Source organism: Gymnogyps californianus, chromosome 4 (assembly GCF_018139145.2).
Source record: "Gymnogyps californianus isolate 813 chromosome 4, ASM1813914v2, whole genome shotgun sequence".
In the NCBI taxonomy this organism is placed as follows: domain Eukaryota; kingdom Metazoa; phylum Chordata; class Aves; order Accipitriformes; family Cathartidae; genus Gymnogyps; species Gymnogyps californianus.
Genome location: NC_059474.1, coordinates 59595300 through 59619824, shown reverse-complemented (window position 1 = coordinate 59619824; position 24525 = coordinate 59595300). Strand labels below are relative to the sequence as shown.

Genomic DNA, 24525 nt, shown 5'->3' with positions numbered 1-24525 from the left:
GCCTCCACACTGCCGTGCCCTTGTTTCTCCTCTCTGTAATTTTAGGGCTGTTGCCTGCCCTGCCAACAGCATGACCTGGGAGTGCTTTCCTGCTCCTGGGTCTGACTGAATGTGATGCGGGGGGAGGCTCGGGTGGGCACAGCCCCTTGTCCTCAGGTTGGCTGGTGGGGAACTGGGGCTGTCTCCAGCCAGGCCTCCGGCTAGACCACAGCGGGCTGTGACCTGGTGATACGCGGCAAAAAAATAGTTGCTCTACTCTTCAGTGGTAGCTGGCTCTGCAGCTCTCACCCTTCCTGCTCCGACCTGGGCAATGGGGGACCTGGGCTTCAGGCTATGCCTCGGCTCAGCTGTTAGTACTCGTGGAGCAAGGAGTGCACACGCAAGTCCTTCTCCATCCTTTTCAGCTGAGTCGAGCTCGGGACGGTTCCCGCAGCAGTCCCTTTGGCAGCCTCCCAGCACCATGTTTCCTTCCTTGCTGTGGGTTAAGGAGTTGGGCCAATGATACAGGTACTGTCTGTCAGTAATGACATGAATTGGGTGATGGGAACAGGACTCCAGAGAAAAGGCAGATGTGGGGGAATAGCAGTCCCTGGCCAGGCTGTGTTCCTGGGGCCCTGACTCCTCTTCCTTTGCTCCCAGCAGGGAGAGGGGTGCCTGGGGAACTGCCCCGGCCTTGGGGGGGGCACAGACCTGCGTATCCGACAGTACCTGTCACAAGGAGGCCGAAATGGTCTTTTGAGAGGCAGGCTTTAGAAATGAAGGGATCAGATGATTGGTATGAGATACGTCCGCATTTGTTCTCTGATAGCCTGTTACGTCAAAGACCATCATCAGTGAGTCACCTACCTGTGTGTGTGACTGCCGTCGTTGCTGCTCTAAATATAAATGTCAAAGGATATTGAGCTGTAGAAATAAATCAGACTGTGTTGGCATGTGTGTATCAGACAGGTCTTCCTCTTCTGCATGTTATCTCTCTTCATTATTAAGGCTGGTACGGTCAATGGGAAACAGGTGCAGAAACTCAAACCAAAGCCAGGAGTACAGGTTATATTTTCCTATGCAGATCTGACATATCCACACATCTTTTCTTGCTGGTTCTGATCCATGGATCTTTTCTTGCTGGTTCAGTCAAAATTATATCTGGGAACAGAGAGAGAAAGGTTTGCTTTGACAGTATTTCTGAGTTAGAAACACTGAGAGACTGAGAAGCATTTTCACACCCTTTTTTATACATACAGAATGTGTGATTTTTAAATAAGCACCAGAGGGAAAGTAACTTTGCCAAGGCTACCAGCCACTGCTTGTGAGCCGTGGACATGCGTATGCTGTGTGATTTACACTGGTTCAGGTTAAAGCACTTTAATTAGACTCTCAAGTTAGGAGTTTCAATTATAAACACAAGTGGTTGTTGTTTTCTGTTGAAAGCTGGGAGAAACCGGTAAGAAAAGTTCCTTGTCTTTCATCTTACCGAGCATCTTCCCCCCCCCCCCCCCCCGATAAAATCTATTTTTTTAAGTCAATAAAATGGTGATGAAGAAGGCCGAAAGAAAAACATCGGGAGCCTGAAATTGCCTGTTTACTTGCCAGAAGCACTCTGCTCTGGCAACTGCAATGGTTTTTTTTTACCTGTTGTGCTGCCTTTACAGCATATGAAGAAGTGGTAATGAATTTAAGAATGAGCTCTGCCTGTGCTAAGTAAATACATTTTGATAAAAAAAAAGTTTTTAAAACCCTATAGAATGTAAATAGAAGGGGCTAACACTGCTTCATTTTACTACTCCCCTACTGAATGCTGTTATGAGGATAATTCTGTATTACATGATAGAGGATAGTTAAAAGATCTGTGATAAGCTTGACCTTTGTGCATTTCTGTAAGGATTTTCCTTAATGATTAAAGAAAATCCTATGGAAATATAAAATTTTATAGCACATATCTATATCTGTTTCAGTTTACTCATTAGCATCAGAGGACTCTACAATAATGACTCAGGCTGCTATTTTCAGGGGAAAAAATGACAACAGTGCATATGGGCTGAAACCACCTCCTTCAGCAGCACTGCAATATTCAGGACTATTTCACTTTGCATCAGAGACGCCGGGATGTCTCACGCTGCTGCGCTTGAGGCTTACCCTCAGGCTTTGGCCCCTTATTTTAGAATACTGTGGTAATTCTTATACTTTCAGTATTTTATAAATAATGTACTTCTGGGGGAGTCAGGATTTCTTACTCCTTAGCTGTCTGTTTACCGTTGCTTTCCTCTTTGGATTATTTGCTGCCCCCTTCCGTGTTGTGTTTTCCTGCATGAGGCTGGATGGCTGATCTGTTGCTCCTTGGTGCCTGAGTGGGCTTTCCTGAGTGGGACTCCCTGGCTGCAAATGAGGAGAAGCTTTGTTCCTGGTGGGGTGCATGTCCTCTGTCTTCCTTTATCAGCCCCAGTTTCTGCCTCCCTCTTCTCAGTTATACTTCTTTTCCTTTTTTTCTTTCCTGTCTCCATTCATCTGCCATAGAGCAGACCTAATAAGGGATTTCAGCTTCTAAAAAGCACATCAGTGCCCAAACCTTCATCCATCCTTGATAAAACACGTCACCTGCCTATGGTTTACATAGTGCAGAGGGACAAGCAGAACCCATGGGCTGTGGTCCAGGGGATGATAATACCACCTGTCCCTGTTGTAGGATTTTTGCAGGAGAGTGACTGAAGCTCTGTGTTCAGTGTGGGTAGCCTGACCCCGTTGGTGTGCCCATGGGTGCAAGAAGCATCCCTCCAGGGGCTTCAGCAGAGAAGGGACTTCAAGCCTCCTTCCCTTCCATGCTGTCTCAGCTTCACGTCCATCTCTTGGCTGCCAGCTCCCCTCATTTGCTGCCATGCTTGCCATTCATCCTTTCTCTTCTGTTTCTCCCATCGTGTCGGCGGCTTCTGCCTGTCCCCTTGCCTCGTGATACAGCGACCTCTGTGCTAGCATCCTGGAAGATCTGCCTCACATCATCAGCCTGTAGCCCCAAACTCTTGCCTCCCCTTCTTGTAGTAATACCCAGCCCGAGCAGAGCATTTTATAGGTTCTCCAGAAAATTCTCCTGCCTCCCTTTTGGGGGAAAGAGCTGGCAACTTTCGACGGGGAAACATGGAGTTGTATTCAGTAGAGACAGTACTTAGTCCCTGAAGTCTGAAAATGTAGGAAGGTGGGAGACAACTGTGAGAAACAGAAATGCCAGAAAAATGTGGAGGATTTGGCAGCCCTGTCTTTATGTCTACTGTGTTACCCTGCAGAACAGAATTGAAGACAAACATATGAATGTGCTAACGTTGAAGTTATTGGATGCGCGTCTGCTACTGAATTACTTTGGGGGATTTTTTATTTTTTTAGTTTCATGGTTAATTTTTTGTCATCGTTCTGCTCTATTTAGTTTCTCTTCAGATAATAGTAATGAAAAGTTACAGTGCTCCAGAACAACTCCAAAACTCTGTCTTTAAAAATGCTCATTTGATATTAGCCTCCTTTGGCTAAAACCATATGTCCTGGTTTCAGCTGGGATAGAGTTAATTTTCTTCCTAGTAGCTGGTATAGTGTTATGGTTTGGATTTAGTATGAGAATAATGTTGGTAACACACTGATGTTTTTAGTTGTTGCTAAGTAGCATTTATACTAAGTCACGGATTTTTCAGCTTCTCATGCCCAGCCAGCAAGAAGGCTGGAGGGGCACAAGAAGCTGGGAGGGGACACAGCCAGGACAGCTGACCCAGACTGGCCAAAGGAATATTCCATACCATATGACATCATGCCCAGTATATAAACTGGGGGAGCTGGCCGGGAGGGGCAGATCACTGCTCAGGAACTAACTGGGCATCGGTCGGCGAGTGGCGAGCAATTGCATTGTGCATCACTTGTTTTGTATATTCTAATTCTTTCAGTATTATTACTGTCATATTATTATTATTATCATCATCATCATTATTTTCCTTCCTTTCTGTCCTATTAAACTGTCTTTATCTCAGCCCACAAGGTTTTTTTTTTTGATTCTCTCCCCCATGCCACTGGATGGGGGGAGTGAGTGAGCAGCTGCGTGGTGCTTAGTTGCCAGCTGGGGTTAAACCATGACACCATATCAGATATAACTGAATGCTGTCAGATTGTCATTGCTTTGTGTTACCAGCCCGGGAACCAGACTGTAGTCATGAATGCTTCAGGAAAATCCGTCATAAAAACACTGTTAGAAAGCTGGTTAATACCAGTCTAATGCAGTTAAACAGATTATCTTAAGAGTACATACCTCTGCAACCCCTTTGTATCACCTGGACTACCCAGTCCTTTTAACCATTGTTATGCTGCAAAGAGGGGAAAATTCAAAGTCCTTTGGATGCAAAAAGTTGTCAAAAGTTGTCAGCAGGTGTCAAAACAGAGAGATGATTTCAAAGTCAGCCTAATCATTATTCAGTATTGTGCTTACCTCTGATAGCAGATAATACTACTGCATCCCTCCTTGTCTGAAACTGCTTACAGCTGCTCTCTGCAGTTCACATCGTGCATGCAGTCAAATCTTCTTGTGTCTGCCACGGCCAATACAAAGCTGTATACTGCGGGAATACCATTTACCATCATTGCAAATAATGCTGAACTCATTACAAAGCTGTTAAAAGTGACGTAAAATTTATCTGTTCTAATTAGTATAATGTAACTATTGACCTTAATGTATTGACTGAACTCACAAAAAATAGTTTCAGTAATAAGAAGCAAAACAAAATGTTAATTGGTGTAAATATATAGAGTATCTTGCCCAGGAAGAAAGGAGTCAAACAGAGCACAGACCTGAGCTGCTAACTCATTCAGACTGGTCTTTTTTTCTTGAATTGGAACTGATGTCGAACCATTACTTTGAAGTCTTGGCTGTATTTGATCCAGAACTGAACTGCTTCCTGCCTGCCTGCCTTCCCGCAAAGTATCTCTAGCTACTGCTCTTAAATCCTGACTTCCTCCCGTGCCAGCCCACGTAGCCCGCGTCCTGTTGGCAGCTGCATGGCAGCACTGTGTTGCAGTCTTTTCCCCTGCACCGAGATGTCATCCTGCAGTGCTCTCGACTGCTTTGGGTCTCCATGCATGGACCAGAGCAAGACAGACCTTTCCTGCTTCTGGCGTGAGGGACTCCCACTGCAGTGCCGTGAGGTGGGGGGTTTGCACCTCCCTTGTGGCGTGGGGCTGCAGGGTCCCTCCTGTGGGGCTCCTGCACGTGACCTGGCTTGAGTGGCCGTACGTGTGTATGCCTATCTCCATAGCTCGCTGTGTGCATTGCTGTCTGTCTGCGCTGAGCACTGTAAGCACAGACTTTAGTGGGATTGAAAGGGCAGAAGTTTGCAGAGCGGACGTCTCTCCCGATGCCCTGGGGCAGCCAGGACAGCACTGCAGACTGTGGTACAGCCCATCACGTTCCCTCTGCCTTCCCTCGCCCACGCCCAGGTTGGTGATGGGCTGCTCTGCACACCGCTGCTGAAGAGGCTGCAGAGGGGAGGAGATGGGAACGCAGTCCAACCTCACGCTGAGAGCCTGCTCCTGTCCCATAACCCATAAATCTTGTCTTAACAGTTAGGTGGTTCGGTATGAGCAAGTTTGAGGTGGTTCATCACTATCCAGACTGGTTAACAAATATTTACTGACCTCCAGCCAAGCTAAACTGCAATCATGCTATCAAATGTGGTAATTCTGCCCCTTCCCTGACTGTGAAATTCAAGACCATAGAAGTGAAAATGAATGCTTTTTTCTTTATTATGAGATGAATAAGGGCCTTGGCTTTGTGATTTTCAAAACCCGGTTGTGATAAACATTGCCATGGCAGTTAGACCGTCTCAATGCGCAAGATGAGAGGGCGCTGGCTCTGTGGTCATCCTGGTCTTCCTGGGGCTTGTTGCCAGCGCGGATGCTAAAGCTCACCCAGGGGACTGCAGGCACTGGGTTCTCCCTTCTCAGTGCAGAGCACCAGTTGAATTTTCATGCAGTTACCCATGTTTTGCAACACAGAGCTATAAACATGTCAATAGAAACAGAGGAGTTTCTAAGTGGGCAGAAAATGGCATGCTACTGCACACATACTGATATGCCTCTGTCTCTTTGGACTTTGCTTTTACTTAGCTTTCAAACTCATACAAAACTCATTTATCTCCAGTGACGGCTGCATGTGCTTTCTTCATACTTCTAATCAGATGTGCTGCTACAGCTTTTCTTAGTTTTCGTGGACCACACGGGAAGACCCGTGTCCATCGAGGATCTTGTGATCCATGTACCAGTTGCCTTGAGCAGGCACAGACGCGCTGTGCTGTGCCATACTGTGCTGCACGTATTGCTTGGCCTTCAGGACCATGCTGTGCTGCCCATATCCCTTGCCATGGGGTACCCTCAGCCGGCTAATCATAATGGAAGAGCCTGCAGGTGGCACCTACTTGGCACCAGTGAGCATGTTCTTGTCTTTATCTTGAGGTGAAGCAACATACTTTCATATAAACATCCAATTGAAAATCCTATAAAAACTCTAAAGACCACAATGCGGGTGAACCTCGCCCACAACTGGAAGTCTGAGCAGCATGCCATGCCGTGATCGCAGGTCTGTCTGATGCTGCATCATCTCAGGGTTCCAGCGTCAGAAAGAACGTAAGATCTTGTAGTTTGCTGCCAGCTTTTGTGGGATATTAATGAAGTAGTTACCTTTCTTGAGAGTGTTTGTCTTTCTTTTTTGGGGTCCAAAAAGGACCAACACCTCTTGCTGCAAAGTCATAGTCCACTGATATTTGTGAATATAATTATAGATTTTGTAGAAAAAAATCTGTTCCTAAATATACGCCCATCCAGTTAGGCCACCATTAATGCTGTACATCATTAAGTCTTAGTGTAATATTGTGCTGTGTGGGAAGGAATCCCAGGCTGAATCTATTTTTGACCTCTAATGGTTGATTTACAATGAGTTATAGCAGCAGAGTTCAAATGTTTGCTGATTATTGCTGGCTGGACTACTATCAGGCAGTTTTAAAAATAAAACTTGCAATTCTAAGAGTAACATTGAAGTTCCTTAACAGAGCCCTGCTTGACCTTTCAGCAAATTCACTGGATTTCCTGAACCAGCACTCACAGGCAGGGCATGTGCAGCAGGGTGATGCCACCCAGCATGGTCACTGCTTAATGGGGCTATTGACCTCTCCTTGCTGGTTCTCCGCTTTTCATGAGGCTCTTCATTTTGTGTTGCAGTGCTCAAGATCTTTAAGTGTCTTCTTGGAGGAAACAATGGGAAGCTAAATTGCCAGGTAGCAAGGAGCCTGCAGGAAACAAAAATTGATATGAAAAAGATAAATGAGCCACAAAACGTGATCAGCTGGTTCAAGTATCAACCGTGTTGTGCTTGCAGAAGTGTGTCTGGGCTCTGCAATATCCTCACAGGAGCTCAGTCTTCAGAAACTGGGGAAGAATGGGAGCCAAATTTGGCTGTCCTTTTTCAGAACTTCCCCAGGGTCAGTTTTGCCTGCATCTGGACCTGGCCCTATGTGCAGGCATGTAGGTTCATACCCTAACGATAATCTCAGCTGGGCTGCAGGAGCGTCTTCAAAAGAGTTTCCTTTCAAGGAAATGTACAAGCCCTCGGCAGTTACGCCCTGATGTGACTCTGCTGTGTATCTAATACTAATTCAATACTTGACAGGTGTTTTTGATTTTGTTTTGCAGGAAGAAATCATTCCTATTTTCAGCTCTGTATGCTGCCTTTATATTTGGTGGTCGGCACCTAATGAACAAACGAGCAAAATTTGAACTGAGGAAACCGCTAGTGCTCTGGTCGCTGAGCCTTGCCGTCTTCAGGTAGGCATTTCTTCACACCAACTGCCTTTGACAGTAGTCCATGAAGAGGGTTTGGGGTTCTTCACATACAACAGCACTGCTAATGCGACAACAAGCTCACCCAGAAATGGCATTTCTTTAGTTCTGCTATTCCGGGTTATGTCCTGATCCACTCCTCACCATTGAAATGATTCCCTTTGACTTGCCAGATCGTATGGCGTTTGAAGAGGAGAGAAATCAATAATCCTCTTGAAGAACAATGGTGAAAATAAAGTGAGGACACGAGAAAAAGCGCTTATCATTGCAATAAATGTACCATGCAAGCTACAAATGGAAATAAACATTAAGATGTTAGTCTTGTTCTCACTTACTAGTTAGTAATACGTTTATATGGGTGCATATATGGAATATTTAGTCAAGACTCTGATCTCCATTACAGTGAGGTAAACCTAAAGTCACTGCTTTGATGACTGGTAAATTAGACCACTGAAATTGAAATCAGAATCTGGCTTCTGGTTATTCCATCGCAAAGAGCTTGTGAATGTAGCAAAAGGGTGGCTCCACAGGGAAAGGCTGTTTTTTAGTGATGCACATCTCTCTAGCTGTGTGCTGACTCTGTATCATTGAGTACGGGGAAAGTCAGGTTGAGATTCTTGATAGTTGCTGAAGTCAGGAGTAAAACTGACCAACCTGAATTCCACTTTATCTGCTTAATATGCTAATTTTTAATGAGGCTGAAGATACACAAACAAATGAACAAATGCTTATAAAAATAGCCCTTGCAAACACACAAACTTTTGGTACAATTTACTAATAACAGTACACAGAAGACCTGAAGATTATCCTTCATTTCAGTGTCTATTGGGAGTGTAAGTTATAATTCACTCAACAGCATAGAAACCATTTGCAAACCATTATCAAACACTGATACCTGTATCTTTTTATAATATCAATATAATAATTACTGATTATATTAGTTCACAAGTACATAAAACAGGTTTGCTTCCTGAGCAGCTGTGAATGGTGCATGATTTTTCACAGGATGGGAATAGTTTGAGCGAAGAGTTTCTACAGAGTAAAATAAAGCAGGAATGGAGAAGTTTGCTTTCCTTTGTGGCTTTTCCTTTTTTCCTCCAAAATTGTTCTATCACAGTGACGCTTTCTAAAACTCTGACAGGGGAAAATAAATTGTATTTCTAAGTTGTCTCATCCAGCTAGGACATGCTAACAGAAGAACTTTATGTTGGCTTGATTTTAATATTCATCAATACCTTTAAAAAAAAATATCCTAGTGCAGACAAAACTTTGAGCGGTGTGGATAACTTTGAGAGCTAGCTCTAACACTGTGAGAATTTTCATCTGGTTGCATTTGGCGCTGTACTTCTGGCTGTGTGTCTAACATAGTTTTGCTGTTAGGGTCCTGTAAGCAGTTGTTGTCATTTGTTCCAGAAATAGCTGAATTTCAGCAGCTGTTGAATTGGTTCCTAGATGGCATGTCATTTGTGGATCAGTTTGTAAAGTGATTTGTAGTCAGCAGGATCCCAGAATGCATATTCCAATTACACTTTCTTATTGAATATAGACACTAGAAACTAGCTGACTTACGCAAATCATTTGTAGTTTAATTCCCAATCCGAGGGGGGAAGCATGATTTCAGAACCATCCTTTGCAGAAGGTGTCTAGGATGAATTTTAAAATCACATTATTTTGAGATGGGTCTGTGGCTGACATTCACAGTGTGGGGCTTTTAAGCAATTTCACTCATTAATTTCCTCCGAAAATCATAAGCAATGCACCGATCAACGAATAGCAAGAATATACACTACACTGTGAAAGTGCTGTCTAGATGGACTTTGAAATCAACATGTTCGTTACTTGCTAATTGGAGTTTCCCATCATAATCATATGAAGTAGCTAACGCATGGCCAGCATGAGCTGCTGAGTGATGCTGGGTGAAATCTAAAATGTGGACTTCATGTTTTTGATGCCAGAAGTTGCCAGGATGAACCTGTCACAGAGACCACCTCTTGCTGTAAACCACAGTGCAGACACTTGAGGTGAACTCTACTCGTGCAGATGAGAAGCAGTGGCCAGAAGGGCGCAGTTTGAGAGGGATTCACCACTGCAGGGTTTGCTTCCTCCATCAGCTCAAATAGCACCGCTCAGGGACAAGTCTTCCCCCCAGCACTGCAGAACTCACCCTTTCATCTGCACATCAGGAAATGAGACAGCAGGGTGGAGAGGGGAGGGATGAACACGGGTGTGAGATGTTTGGACTACACAGAAGCACTGAGCATTTAAGCTGCTGGATTTGCTAGTGGGGACCAGCTGGTTATGAAAATTATATGGCTATGCTTAGAAAGCTTTGCTCTTCTGAAGCACTGAGTAGTATGCAGAAGAGTGAAGTAGGGAGGGGGAAAAATGACCCAAAGTGTTTGCAGGAAGACAGAGCATGAAACTTCTGTAGCTTCCATAGTAACATGCAATCCTGTACAAAACCAACCCAAACACAAAAACCCTTGACCTTGTCTGGAAAACAGAGGACATGCAGAATATTCATATCTTTTTTTTCTGTCTCCTCACATAACTAGGTGTTTCATTTACATATGCTTGGCCTGAAAGACATTTCTGCTTTCTCTGAAGGTCAATTCAGATAGATTTAGATGCCGATGTTCTGCCTGTGGACTTACTGTGGATCCAGGAGAATGCTCCTTAACTTTAAAAAGACTTCCTCTTTGGCTTTCTGGGATGCTAAAATGCTATGACTTTTAAGATACCTTGCAGAAATTCTAAGTAGTATATTTGTCTGCCGTGAGTGGTTGTACTGAGGAAGAAAAAGCTGCCTGGAGAGCCCTCAGTATTCTGCCTCAAGGTCAGTATGAGGCTTTTTTCCAGAGTCCTTGTTTATCTCCCTTCTAGCACTCCTACCATTTTACCTGCTTCAAATATCCCCAGAAATAGTACCACTTAGCAGAGGCTGGAAAGATGTGTTTTGGGCTTAAAAAAAAAGGAAACTGCCTGCCAGGCAATGACATGGTCCTTCTTCAGAATGTATCCCGTACGCCTAGCTCTTGCCAAGATCATTTAAATGTGGTAGCAGCTACAGTAGGAAACTTGCCATGCTTATAAATAAACAAAACAACTACACCACCCTACTGAGCTTGCTAAGCATTCAGGAGCTCGGTCAAGAGTGAGTTCTGTGTCAACACTGGCAGCCAGCAGGATTTCTGAGGCAGAAAAGCAGCTTTATTTCCCTTTGGAAGCATCGACTAGTTCTGAACATTTTGTCTCTGGAATAAGGTTACCACTTCTCAGTGAAAACTTCTGTAGGAGCAATGACAGTAAATCTTGCTTTTCACTTGGAAACCACTGTGAAAACATGATCTTCTGAAATCTTTTGCTGAGAAATTAGTTTGGGATATTTTTCTTGGGTTGTTGGGTTGGGTTTTTTTTTTCTCCCTAGCAGGTTTGTTGACTCATTTCAAGCAGTGAAGATTTATTGTTGTATGAAATGTTTCAGTCTTTTGTTTTGTTTTGTTTTCTACACTTTAATTAAATGTTTTTGCCCAGCCTGGTTATGTGCTGAGGTCCTGGGAGAGCAGCTCTGTGCTGCTCTGTGTCAACGGGAACCCACTGTTAGGAAGCTGACACAAAAGTTCATTCTTCAGTCTCATAAGACCCCCAAGGAAACTGTTGCTGATTTACCTACACATCAAAGTGACAGTCAGCCCTGTATTTCTGAATATTTCCTGGGGTTAAAAATCTGCAAAAACACATCGAATCTGAGTTGCCAGTTTTATATTCATGCCACTTCGAACATAAAGTTAGAGTCATTCATTGAATTTTTTACTTGGAGTATATCAAAAGTGTCATGCTGGCATCTCTAGGAATCAGCAAAGCTGAGACCAGGACTCTCACGGAAGAATACAAAGTCATTAATTCATGTTTTCCTTACATCTCAGCTGGATTTTTGTAATTCCTTTTATAGGCCGTAGAGTCTCTGTATGGATAGCATCACTATCAAGGAGCTTAAACATGTATTTGATCGCCTCGTCTTCACACAAGACAGCAGCATGGCACCATTTTCACTTGCTCTCCATCCTTAAGGGGCTGCCAACAGAAGTCTCAGGGTCAAGGCACTAACTGATAATAGTAAAAGGTTGTCTTTGCTAGGGAATACTGTCACGTCAATACAGGAGACGAAGAAGCTAAAACGTCCAACATGATTGAATCATTTGTAGGCAGAGGCTAAGCCTGACCATGACTGGTGCAGTGAGAGGAGGGATTTCTTTTTGTCTAGCCAAACTGCACAACCATAATGCTATTATCATCACTTGAGATCACTTAGATTCTAATCCAAATTCAGCTATGCTTTGTAGCAGTGGTGGAAATCAGTTGATGTCAATACAGGGTTTCCAAATGTCTTTCTTCCTGGGAAACACTTTCTCTCAAAGTAGTAGAAATGGTATCGAACGTAGCTGAAAGGTCACTAGGTGCTTGCCACGAAGCTAACCGGAGCCTCAAAAGCAAAGTATCCCAACAGCCACAGGTCTTATATTTGAAAGACAAAACGAAAAAGGCTCACTGGAAGAAGGTGACTCACTTTGCTTTTATGAGACTGGTGTAATTGATTTGTTGCTGCAAGCACAGCAGCATTTTATAGAAGGATTTGCACTTGTTCTGCAGCGGGCTTCTGACAAGGCAGTCCGAAACACGTCTTTATGTGAGGAACTCAGTCCTGAGCTGAACTGAATGGAAAATGCTAAACATAAGTTTAAAGAAGGGATTTCAATTGCTTGGATTTGTGACTCTGAAATACATTCTAGTTATCATGCTTAGAAGTAGGAAAATTGATGAAAGATGATTCAAATTTACGTCCTATCTCCAGAGCTGCCATTCACAGATACTTGCCGTGGAGATTAAAACACAACTTAATTTCATATGTTGCTGAGCAACCCATCAAAATCTTAAAATACTCCGAAATTTTATAAAGGTCCTGACAGTATGTTCAAAGAGAAAATGAATTACTGAAAAGAGCAATAGTTGCCAAATAACATTAAAATTAAGAAGCAGCATTTAAGGGGAATCAATAATCTTCTCTTTTATAAATTTAAAAGCAAGTGAATTCCATGTGAAACATTCCCTATAAAAAGCATTAATGCATATTCTCGGTAGGATATTTCTCAGAACCCAAATTAGTAAAATGCTTAATATATACCTACTTAACAATTTATTTCTATAGGACCATGTTCATCTTTATGTACTTTTTTTACTTTTAATGTACTGATTTTCTTATATAACAGATATTGGAAACATCTTTTTAATTACCATTTTGGAGCAAAATTTGAAAGTTGGGTGAACAGTAGGAATTAAAAATGATTGGAGAGAATACAAAAATCTCTTGGGTGAGGCGTAATGGTTTAAGAAGAAAAATTTCTTTTCTGTAAGTTCTTTTCTGAACTGTAATCCCAGTAGGAAAATACAAACAGTACTATGTAGGGTGAATTCATACATTGAAAAACAAATGCTAGCTGGCATTAAAAAAACAGTGTAGAGGTGATAAAAATATATAGACTAAGAGCAATAAAGTACTGTCAAGAAGATGTATCTCCAATATGTACCTTATTTATTCTAAGAAGAGCATCCCATGACAAATACCTTTATTCCCAGAATTGTAATTGATGCCATGTTACAAAATGCTGTGCCCATCGTCTTCTGAGATCTCACCTCTTCATTCACTCTGCTCTTACTGCTGTGGACCCTGTTGTGTCCATCAAGGTCATTTTGAATGTAAACTGGTTTTACTGTTTTTACCTAATCAGGCCTAGTTAAAAGTAAACCAAGGATTCACTGTGAGACCTGGGTGATGCTACTTTACAGGAGATATGGATAGGACTGGCTAAAAATTCCTATAAAAATCTCTTTTTTCAGTGCTAAACTGGGCCTGCTTTCCTTAAAAACTTCTCCTTTTCTTCTCTGACTGTTTGCTTGCTTGTTTGTCTTTATTGCTGGAAAACCGAACATCTTAGCAAAGTGAATTCAATACGTTATTTGGAAAGCAGCTGTTGCGCTCGTTTTGCCCCTGTTCCCTCCCCACTCTCACGATCAATGAGAGTGTTGACACTCAGTTTGTCACCTTGAATTATACCTTTCTCATGAGATCACCCTGTCCCAGCCCACGGAAGCCCTCGTAGGCCACCACTCAGCATGAATGTCATGCTCAAAGCAGAACCCCCTGGGAGTGAGACTTTTTCTCTCGCTTTTAAATGGGGAGCAGACTGAAAAGTGTATTTGAGGAATAAAGAACGTCTGTCTGGTGGCTTAAGAAGGGAACTGTACTAGAGAGAAAACAGATAATTCATTCAAAAGAAATCAAACCTCCCGTCTGTCCCCATGTGGCGGCACTTGTGCATTTTACTCAGCCTCGGTACTTGGTTTGTGTGCCTGGTAAAAGGTCCTCCCCCATGCAGAAATCCCTGGGGAACAGAAATCTCCATGTATTTTCTTCTTAGTAAGTCCCCAACAGCTTGTGCTTGTTGGAGACAGTGGGAATAAAACCCTGAGAGGTGTTAACTTGCATGACCTATCAAATCCAACATTGCGTCTGCGGACAAGTGTGTTAATAAACACTGCCAAACTGAGCAGTGTTCACATGCAGGGTTGCATACGCGTGTCGAGTCACGGTTTAGCAAAGTCACCGTTTTGCGACGAGTTTAACTTCTGAACAAATGTGCATCCTCGTGCCTGTACCATTCAGCATCTTCCCTAGGTTGCTGAATAAATAAAATATATTTATTATTTACCAACTGTAGGCGAATCCCTGAGATCTGAACTTCTCTAGACGCTTGCAGGAGTACTGCCCCAGGGAGGACAGAGCGAAAAAGGAAGATCAATGGCTCCAGGCCTGTAATTGCCATTAAATTTATGGATCTGAGCAGCTCATTACAGCTGTATTACAACTTTTAGCTTCTTTAAGCCTTCTTTATTCTGTCAAATGTTAGTCTTTTCCTGTAACTTAGATTTTGCTTACTTTGTTATCTGCCTGTTTTACAGCTTTAATGATGGCTAGCTCCATTGATTGGCTTGATTCTCTGCTAAATCTTTTACTTTATTACTTTTTGGCTTTATTTGCCTAGGATAATTTCAAACTCCTGAATACATACATTTCAATGCTATACATGACAGTTACTCTACCAACTTGATACATTTGATCCTGTAAGTATCTTTAATTTATCCTGCAGAAATAGATATGCCACTTTTTTCAGATTATCATTTAAATCACTGTAATGCACAGTTTTTCTGAAATTTTCTTGAGATAATGTTGGATGCTGAGAATAATTTCAGTAACGACACAGGAACAAGTGCAAATGCCCCTGAAGCGTTCATTAAGGATTGCTTAAGAGGTATACTGTGCTTATGAATCCTCGTGGGCTACTTTAGAAATCCTGAGATGGATTCCTTAATTCTTATGAGTTTTCGCACCAAACACAGGGCTTAAATTGAAAATTGATTTTTTTTTTCTTTTTAGTAATTTAGCCACAGTCCAAACTTGCTGAAATAAATATCTAAGAACTAGGAAAGGTTTCTTGACAGAAAAACACGTCACTGAGTATACAGCCTTCACAGGGTGCCAGGGATCTTCAGCTGCAACAAAAGTCCAGTTATTATTTAGTGATGGAAGAGTGAGTTATTGCTCAAGAAATAACAGCTTTCATCAAGAAATATTGGTCCTGCAAGTTCCTGCCCTCCATGTGCCAGATAATCAGGGAGCAGCATCAGGTAACAGCACATTGAGGAGGACAAGACCGGATGATAGGTAATTACTATTGATTAGCTTGTAACTGACTCTTTGGAAGTCAGATGAGATGCAGGGATGCGTGGGTAGAGCTGAAAAATTATTTTTCATTCGTTGAAAGAAAAGTTACACGTTTTTCAGCAGTGTATGGTTACACGGGTGTCCCTGTAAGCAACTTATGCTATTCTTTCATGTTCCTAGGGCAATGACTGAGTGCAACTGCCCTTCAGCCTGACCATTGCTCCTTGTTTATCTCTGCCAAAACCCAGTGGGCCTTGTATAGCCACCGAGTGCTCTGTGTAAGACTCTCCATGCGAGTATAACCCTTTTTACCTCCACCAATTATCTTCTCCTCTGTTGCAAAGACTACTTGAAGGAATTTAGCCCTGGCATTTGTTTTTCTGCTATGCTTTATAAGCGGTGCAGGTTCTTCCACCGGCTCACAGAGCTTTGCTTTATTGATTATTTTTGTACTCTGCTCCTCAGGATTGTCTGAATGTAGCTAATCCCAATCATAAAGAAGGCAGGTCTGGGGGATCAAATTGCATTTCCTGGAGAGGGAATTCGGGCTCCGTGAGGAGGGACTGGAAGGCGGTAGCTGTGGTAGATTGATTTTTATCCACACATATAAATAAGCCTTCCGAGTAGTAGTTGCAGCAATTGGCAGAATTGTTGAGCTTGCCACTTTAGCAAGGGAGAATCAGATGGATTTTACTCCGCTGCAGTGTTAATGTGATTAAAATCTCCAGATGACAGTGTCCATTGATCCGAAGCCCTGCAGAGATGTCACTGGTCGGGTATGCTTAATGAGGTCCCTGGAGAGGGAAGAAAATAAGTTAAGCCTGGTTTTCTTTCCAGTTTTGTCAATAAAAAGGACAAAGAAATGGTTTTGGGAGCCAGGTGAGTTGTGACTAGGAAATCTGCCGACAAGAGGGAAGGGCTGAAGGGAGTGGCCCCACATTGAGGGATTTATTGCCGAGGAGAAAAAAAAGACTGATGCAAGGAGCACAGTATCTGCCCTCACTTGAAAACCACAGAGCGAGCTGTCACTTTAATGTACCTCATTTCCCTCCCCAAAATTTATCACATGGGAAACTAATAACCACCCAGCCATGTATGCATATGCTTATGGGTATATAAACCTGCACAAATGATATATTATTTCTTAGAGCCATGTAAAATATTTGCACAATTTTTAAATCACTCTGAGCTGGCCTGGCTTCAGGTTTCGGTCCCAACTGAAAACTCAAATGATTTGCATTGAAAAGCTTGCTAGAGAGACATCTGGATCAGATACAGTAGAAAGGTCTGAAAAGCAGGGCTTGTGTTTGGTTCAGTGATGGGGGTCTTTTTTAGAGATGGAGGGGGAATTCTTTCAAATTTTGCTTTAGGATTTTGATAGGACTGAACCCAAACCTCAAAGTATGCGTGAACTTATGCAAAGAAAAGTCTTCTGCCAAAAAGAGTGATAAAAATTGCAAAGATCAGCACAACTTTTGCTCACACACATGGTACTGAGAGCTAGAGCACTCCATTATAAAACCCTTCCAGTACTGCTGACCACCAGGTTTTAGCATAAGCGAGCACCGCACTGAAAAAAGCATATTGTATTCCTCATCTCCCCCTTTTCTTACCTTTTTTTTTAACAATACTGTGGCTTGGACTCCACCCTGAATGAGACTCCGTCAGCTTCAAGGAGGGCAAGGGAGGACTCTGTGGGTGAACCACAAGACCCATCTGTTCTCCTTCCCGGTCAGGAGATGGGCAGGGGGAGAGGCTGAGGAGCAGCTGGGCAGCAAGACGTTAGAAGGAACGTTTTGCTGTTGGGGCTTGTTAAATTCTTGGTATTCTCATGCCTTGCAGAGATGGTAACTATTTGTGCAAGTATGTTTTGGAGGCACCCAATTCTGTTTTTCAGAGCAGTGGATTATATAGAGAGAATATGTAACAAGCATATGTAACAGGAATGGTACTTAATACAGCATTGGTACAGTTCCTGCTGCGTTCTCGACCATAGCCTAGGTGTATTTCCAAGCTTTTGAGTCAGTCCTGGGATTTTCTGTCACCCTCTAAAGGAACCATATTTGAAAGAAGATCCAGCAGAGAGATGCAAACCAGTGTCTTAAATGCCTTTTCAATGACTTCCCAGAGCAGAGTAGCTGCTCAGAGCACGGTGCCACATTTTGAACTCTGTAGTGCCCAGGCTGGCTGGAAAGACTCCTGCCTTCCCTCGTCTTCGTTTTCCCTGCTGTGACTGAGAGCAGTGAAATCATGTCATTAAAAAAAAAAGTGGCGGAGAGACTATTTTAGCTGCATCATTCACCAGTCCAGTTAAACAGCACAGCCATGCAACCAGCCAAATCAGCGCAACTGGGCAGGCAGCGGGGAAGTGGAGGCAGCAGCCTGCCCACGGAGTGAGTGGTGGAGAAGCTCCAGTGTGGGAGGACCAGCGGAGCTCACTGTGGGACGTGCAGATACAGGAGCTCAAAGCAGAGAGTGCCCATCAGTAGTTATCGCATACATCTCCTTGAAGAAAATGAACGTTTTCCAATAAGGCGTTCCCTCAGCTGGAGAGGTAAAATTGCAAGTGGGAACAAAAGCGTTAGTCATTTCAAGTTTTCAGGGAGTTTGGGAAGCTAAAAACATTTCTTAGTCTAAAACATTTGTGAAAATTGTGCTCTTAATTACAATAGTTTAGTCATTATGAAGAATATAGATACCTTACAGCCTTTCAGACACATAGGCTGAAGAGGATGAGTTCTCTGTTCTTTTTAAAGAATGAGATTAACATAAGTGCTCTTAACTGACTGTTTTGTTAATTTTTGAAAACGTGCTTTTAAAGGTGTTCAGTTACCATAGGAAAAAGGTATATCATGGGACCAAGGTGCTTTTTCTATAATTTTTTCTTGTTCTTGCCCATTGTAAGAGAATAAATAATGGTCCCAAATTATTTTATCAGTAGGCTATGCCTTGGAGGACACAGGCACAAGGGAGCTACTGTGCTTTCAATTATCTGCTAGCAACTGAATTGTGGTAACTGAGCACGTGGTTGTCTAAACACAGTTACAAAGAGGTAAAATATGGTAGCACAAACCTCCTTCTCTGATTTTACAGTTTTACACTATAATTTAGTTTTACACTAAAATTGCCATAGACAGAATGAGCACATAAATAGTTACCATAGTTCATCAGCACCAGAGAAGACTTGGTAACATGTTTTCACATCTGTGCCCAAAATTAGTTTTGTTAAAGGAAAACATGGGAAAATGATAGCCAGTGTGATTTTTTTCCCAGTGAAATACAAACAATATAGAGCAGAAAGGTGTTCAGATTAGGTGCACAGTAACATCATGATAGTCCTAAATCCCAAACATACAAAAAACAAGCATTGCAGTCCTCTGCAAGACTGACTTTGAAATAATGAGATTTTTTTCATTTTACAGTGACAGTTCAGGGTTCTGTTTTGGTCCTGTGGTTGACTCACTGGTTACGTCTTCAGGCTTTTCCTTCATAGACTTGGGTAGGTAGAAGCTTTTTAAAATGAACTTCCCACAGAATCAGTTGCTGCTGAATGGGATTAAAACCTGCATTTTTGTAGTTTTATCAACTGGGGGCATTAGTAAAGGATAACAGGAGTTTTTAAGAATATTGGCATTGAATTTTCCACCTCACTAGCGTGGTTTTTGTACCTGCCCATGTCGCAAGGAGTTAGGCACCCCCCACCATGGATTTTCATCCATACCTGATTTTCTTCTGGAGTTCACTGGTGCGAGTAAGGGGATCGGCAGGGAGCGTTAATACAAAACAACTACGATAGTTAGAACAACTGCAAAAATTCCACGAGGGAGAAGAATCCAAGTTTTTTCTCCTATGGCAAGGTCAGCTGCTGGGGTCTCATCCTACGCAAATTCAAGGGGTGGGACAGTGGGGGGCGGAGATAGAAGCAGGGATGCTCTTAAAACTCACTCCATAGGTTCACATTCTCTGTGGCTTGTGTCCAGCTGTGTCAGGTCAAATCCACCCTGGTATTTGCCTAATAGGTCAAGGGAAAACAGAGGGAAAGCAAGAGTGTGACTGAGTCTGTGGAAGGCACGTCTGGCTCTTACCTGGTCTTCTGGCTAGGTCAGGAAGTTTTCAGCTGTTTGTGTTTCTAGGACAGCACAGATTTGTAAACTTGCACTGTATCTCTCTGTGCATCACTCTGTATTTTTAGGTCTTGAAAGCATGCTGCCAAAATATCAGATGTGCAGACAATGAAAATGTGATGTTAAGAGGTGTAACAATAGCTTTTATGTCTATAAACTATTCATCTTTAAAGGTATAGGTGTCCCTTGGGTAATTAAGATGGAGGGTTTGGGACTTGAAGGTTTAGAGAGTAACTTTAAAAAGTGAAAAGAAAATCTATAGTAGGTCAAAGGGCGCTCTGAAGAAAATTCCTCCTACTGGAGTGTGTTTACTGTTAATTCAATAATACTGTTTTCACTGATACAGAGTGAAGTCAGACCTCTTTCTGCTTACATGAAACGGACCTCATGGGTAGGGCACTGAACCACAACTCGTGATGTTGCACATCATTTCTCATCCTGGCTCAGACACAGATTTATGACAGGACACTTAAATTTCAGTTTGCCTCACCTCTCTGTCTTTGAAATGGGTCTTTTGCTTAGCCACCTTACGAGGCTGTCACAAGAGTAAAGACCATTAAGGACTGTGAAATATTCACAAATACAATGCTAAGGGCCTTGGAGATGCCAACAGAGACAGAAGTCCGAAGGAAGCTAGGTCTAAACCTGAAGAGACCCCAGCTTACAAACAGCTTTGTACTTAGCAATTCTTCATACAGGGATGTCTGACCTAAAGCAGTTGTTGGCCTGAATATTGTTGAGGCATTGGTAATTCTGGGACAGCCCAAGCTGGAGGTGGTAGGTCACTTGGCTGTTGGGAAGCAGACAAGACCAAAATTTTGGTATGACAACAGGAAGGTCTGCTCTGTGGAGAGAATGGAGATGTCCTTTTCATTACAAGTGGGTTCGATGAGGAAATGGGGTCTTCTGAAGAAGTACCTAGATCAGTTCTGGGAGGTAAAACAGGGAAGCGCTTTACAAGTGTTTTACACGAACAGTCTGTCTGCAGGATTGGGTCTTCCTCTCTCCATCATTAACCTTGGCATTGCTTGAAAGAACATCAGAAATGTTGAAGGATGATGAAACAACAGCCTAATTACATTAATTTTCTTTGTCATTTCTTATAAAAATAACAGTTGGGCTAAGTTCATCAGCTGTAATTTGAACAAGTGTGTCTCTAGGATCTCAAGGTAACTCACTATTAAGAAGTCCTCTCTTTTAAATGCTTGTAAAATGCCTCATAAATGTTAACGTTTAGAGTTAAGAGAGACCAAATCTGTAGTCAGTACTATTCTTTTTGAAACTTTTTTATCACTTAGATGAATACTGTGTCGCTGTGTATCCTTCACTGACCAAGAGACTGATTCATTTAATTTGGAAAATATAACCCTCAGTTCCACAAACCTAGCAAAATATTTTTAATAACCAAGTGCAGACTTACAAATCTGGTTCTACTAGTCAGTTATTAATATAGATGAATATTTCATATAGGTTGTCCTTGTGTCACATTGACCATTTAGGGTGTTGGGTGCCAGATCCTTTTCTAGGCTGCTTTTCTGTGAGATTAGAGGACATGTCATATTGCACTGACTTGGCCACAGCTCTCATTAACTCCTTGAGATCAAAGTAAGAGCCATTAATTCCATGTAGGTCACTGAACAACAGCCAAATGATATCTTTCAGTCATTGCCCACGTTTCATTTGTACTTAATGATCAGTTTCTTAATGTATGGTTTCTCACTGTACAGTAAAAATATCATGATTTTGCAATCAAAGGTAAGCCTAAAGCAACCTTACAGTTTCTACACCTGTTTAAATACAAGAAGATTCAGGATTTTGTGGAACTGCATTTGAATACAATCAAGGCAAACTAAGACAGGACACATCTCACATCTGAGATAACATTTAGGTAGTCTGACAACCTTTTAGTGAAACTATATATTAAAATTGTCATAGGCTTAATTAATTCCTCCTCTCTTTTGGAGAATTTATTCCATCTGGAAAATCCAACTTTTTTTTAATATTGCACCATCACGTATTGCACATTGCCTGGTGAAGGTAGTACTGCTCCTCCCTTCCCCCTGCAAAGCTGGCCAGATGTGGATGAATGTGTACATCATTGGAAAAAAACCATGAAAAGAGTTAAGAGGTGATTCGTTTTTTTTAAAAAAGGAGGGGAGGAACAGCTGCAATGAAATCTTGCCAGTCCACAAACACCCAAGAGCAGCTTGGGTGTCAGAAAGCAGAGCAAAGCAATTGTGAATTCTGGTGGGTTGTGCTGCTCCTTTGCTACATTCCTGCACACATCCGCCCCCCAGAAATGGGGGCCCGCAGGACCCACGTTCGCCCTCTGTGATACCCTGTGAACATGTGCCTGTGGACTCTTAAGTTTAAGGAAACTTAATTAGCCAGGAAACGTATTTCTCACTTGCCCTTTGCTTCCGTATGCTGGAAGGTTGGTGTGTGACGGCAGGTCTCGCCAGTCCCCTGCCCACGGTGGAATGAATGTGTCTCTGTCGGGCAGGCTCTTGGGGAGGCTACTCTCATGGTTTTAATTCTTCTCCCAGCCTTGAAACAGTCTGGCATGTCTACCCACAAAACGATTTTGGAACAATAGGTTTTAAATAAGCACCCAGGCACCAGTAGAAGTCAGTAGGCTGTTGGTCCATAATTCTGGTCAGCACAAACCAGCCCTAATATCCTTTCCTCATTTGACACCATCCAGATAACCACTTTAACCTCGACATTCCCTTTTATTTTGGCTCAACTTTAAGAAGAAACTACCCTCACGACAGCCATATCCTGGGAGAACTGGAAAAACAGCCGTTTCTTTTTTTTTTTTTTTTACAGATTATGAGGGCAGACTCCCGTAAGCCTCCTGATTTAGCTACTAAAATTTTGTTTGACAGTCTTCTGTTTTTGACACAAAGGTTAGCAATTTCTCAGAGTACTCCGCTGCTGCGGGACCTGAAGCCACCACAAAATGTACGCACAGATTTTAGGTTGGGAGCAGGCCAACGGTTTATTAAATCTTCCATCTTTCCCACTGGTTTGATAGTATAATCACCACAGCAGTAGCAAAGCAGCAAGCACACTGTGATCTGACTACCTCACCCGTCTACACAGATAATAGTTTCAGTATATCTTCTTATAATACAGCTGTATGTATAGTGTGTAGTCGCCATACAGATGCATGTTCCCAGGGCTCCTGCCTTGTTTGCTAGGTAGGACCTATCCTTGTGTGCTTCCTTCCTGGAAAGGGCCATTTCCCCACACTGGTCTGCCCAGATAGAAATCTCCTACAAACAGTTTCATTTCTGGCAACAAAATCCATCAGTTTCTTCAGAAAGCTGTCACCTAGCCCTGTCCCTGCTGTGTCATCCGCTTGGTGCATATCATTGATGGACTGGTACTCTGGGACCACGTTTCATGAGACTGCAGAAGGTAAGAGTGGTTTGAAAGAAGCTCGCCCTTACCAGGTAGAGAAGAAAAGCTCTATAAATACTTCCAAAGAACTACAAAACAAGCCTACCAGTCATGTTGCAAAATTGCTTTGTTACAAACTTATTTTTAGGAATTAATCAAAGAGCACAGCGAGGAAATGGCTGAAAGATGTGAGACATTCCTTCACGTAGAGATGCACCCACCTCAGTACATGCTGCTTGATAACACCAGGAGTTTCTGAGTTTCTTTACTAATTTGCGGGTAACTGCCCTGTTGGGGAGTTCAGAGCTGTCTGATGAAGGTGGCTTCAACTGCATTTCTTTTCAAGAAACTTAGTTCAGAGAGTTGTTTCTCTTCTAGATGCTTTCTTTGTGCATTTTCCCAGTATCAGTTCATATTTTACAAGTTTTCTGTTGCTTGGCTAAGCACAGAAATATTCTGTTGCCCTTTTACAGTAACTGCTTTCTCTAGGTGTGCTCTCGGACTACCCTGCCGCTCTGACCTGTCAGACCAAGGGGTCGCTGTGCATCCCGCACTCCTGTGCCACAGCATCAGTAGCAGAACTTGTTCCTCTTTTCTGAGGACTGTGGGTTTTAAATCAGAAGGGCACAGAAAGGCCTTTTTATTGTGTTAAGAGACCAGTTCTTCAGCAGCAGAAGGGAAACTTGATATGACCACTGAAATACTCCTGCTGAACAGAACAGAAAGGTTGAACGCGGTTTGATTTGTCACGAAGGAAGGTGTAGGAAGCTCTGCGTTCTTCACCTGCTGACCTTTAAACATTTCTTTTGAATTCGGAGTGCTTCATCTGTAAATATTTTGCATGCTAAAATGAAAAAAAACCCCAACAATCAAAGAACCTGCTTCCCTTTTTTCTCGCCATTACGGTACAAGCAGGCTGCAGTCTGAGGGCTGTGACTCCGCATGTAAGGTGATCTTGGCTGCTCTCCCAGGACCACTGTCTGTTTGGTCTGGCTTTCATGGAGGAGGACCATGTGCTCTCCGCCACCTCCCTGTGCTCCCGGGGCACAGACTCATCTGCTGGGACTCCTGTGAGTTGCCATGTAAGCAGGTCAGGGCAGAATTAAGATTTCTCTCCTCCAGCCAGGTTCCAGGCTGGGAGCTGGAGCCGGACCCATGGGAGCTCCAGTGGGGTGCCTGGCTGGCTCGCTACTGGACTAGCCCAGCACACCCACGGCGGAGTAGTCCGACACCTCAGAGACTGGTTAAACCAGCTGGGCACCTGTGGTTTGGGCCATGTTGAACAGCCTGTGGGCCTGGGTGAGGAGAGCTCTGCTTGAAGTCCCTACCAGCCCTTAATTTTGCGCAGCACAGCTGGGTGCGCAGCACAGC

General features: G+C 42.9%; 1 protein-coding gene across 2 annotated transcripts in view; it reads left to right on the top strand.

Annotated features, from left to right (window-relative positions):
• The window catches only part of ELOVL6 (ELOVL fatty acid elongase 6), a 78624-nt gene that overhangs the window by 44985 nt on the left and 9114 nt on the right, over window positions 1–24525 (top strand). For both annotated transcript variants that reach the window (XM_050895877.1, XM_050895876.1), the window contains one exon: window positions 7699–7830. In XM_050895877.1, coding sequence (XP_050751834.1) covers window positions 7699–7830 — 132 coding nt within the window. The remainder of the gene's footprint in view (window positions 1–7698; window positions 7831–24525) is intronic.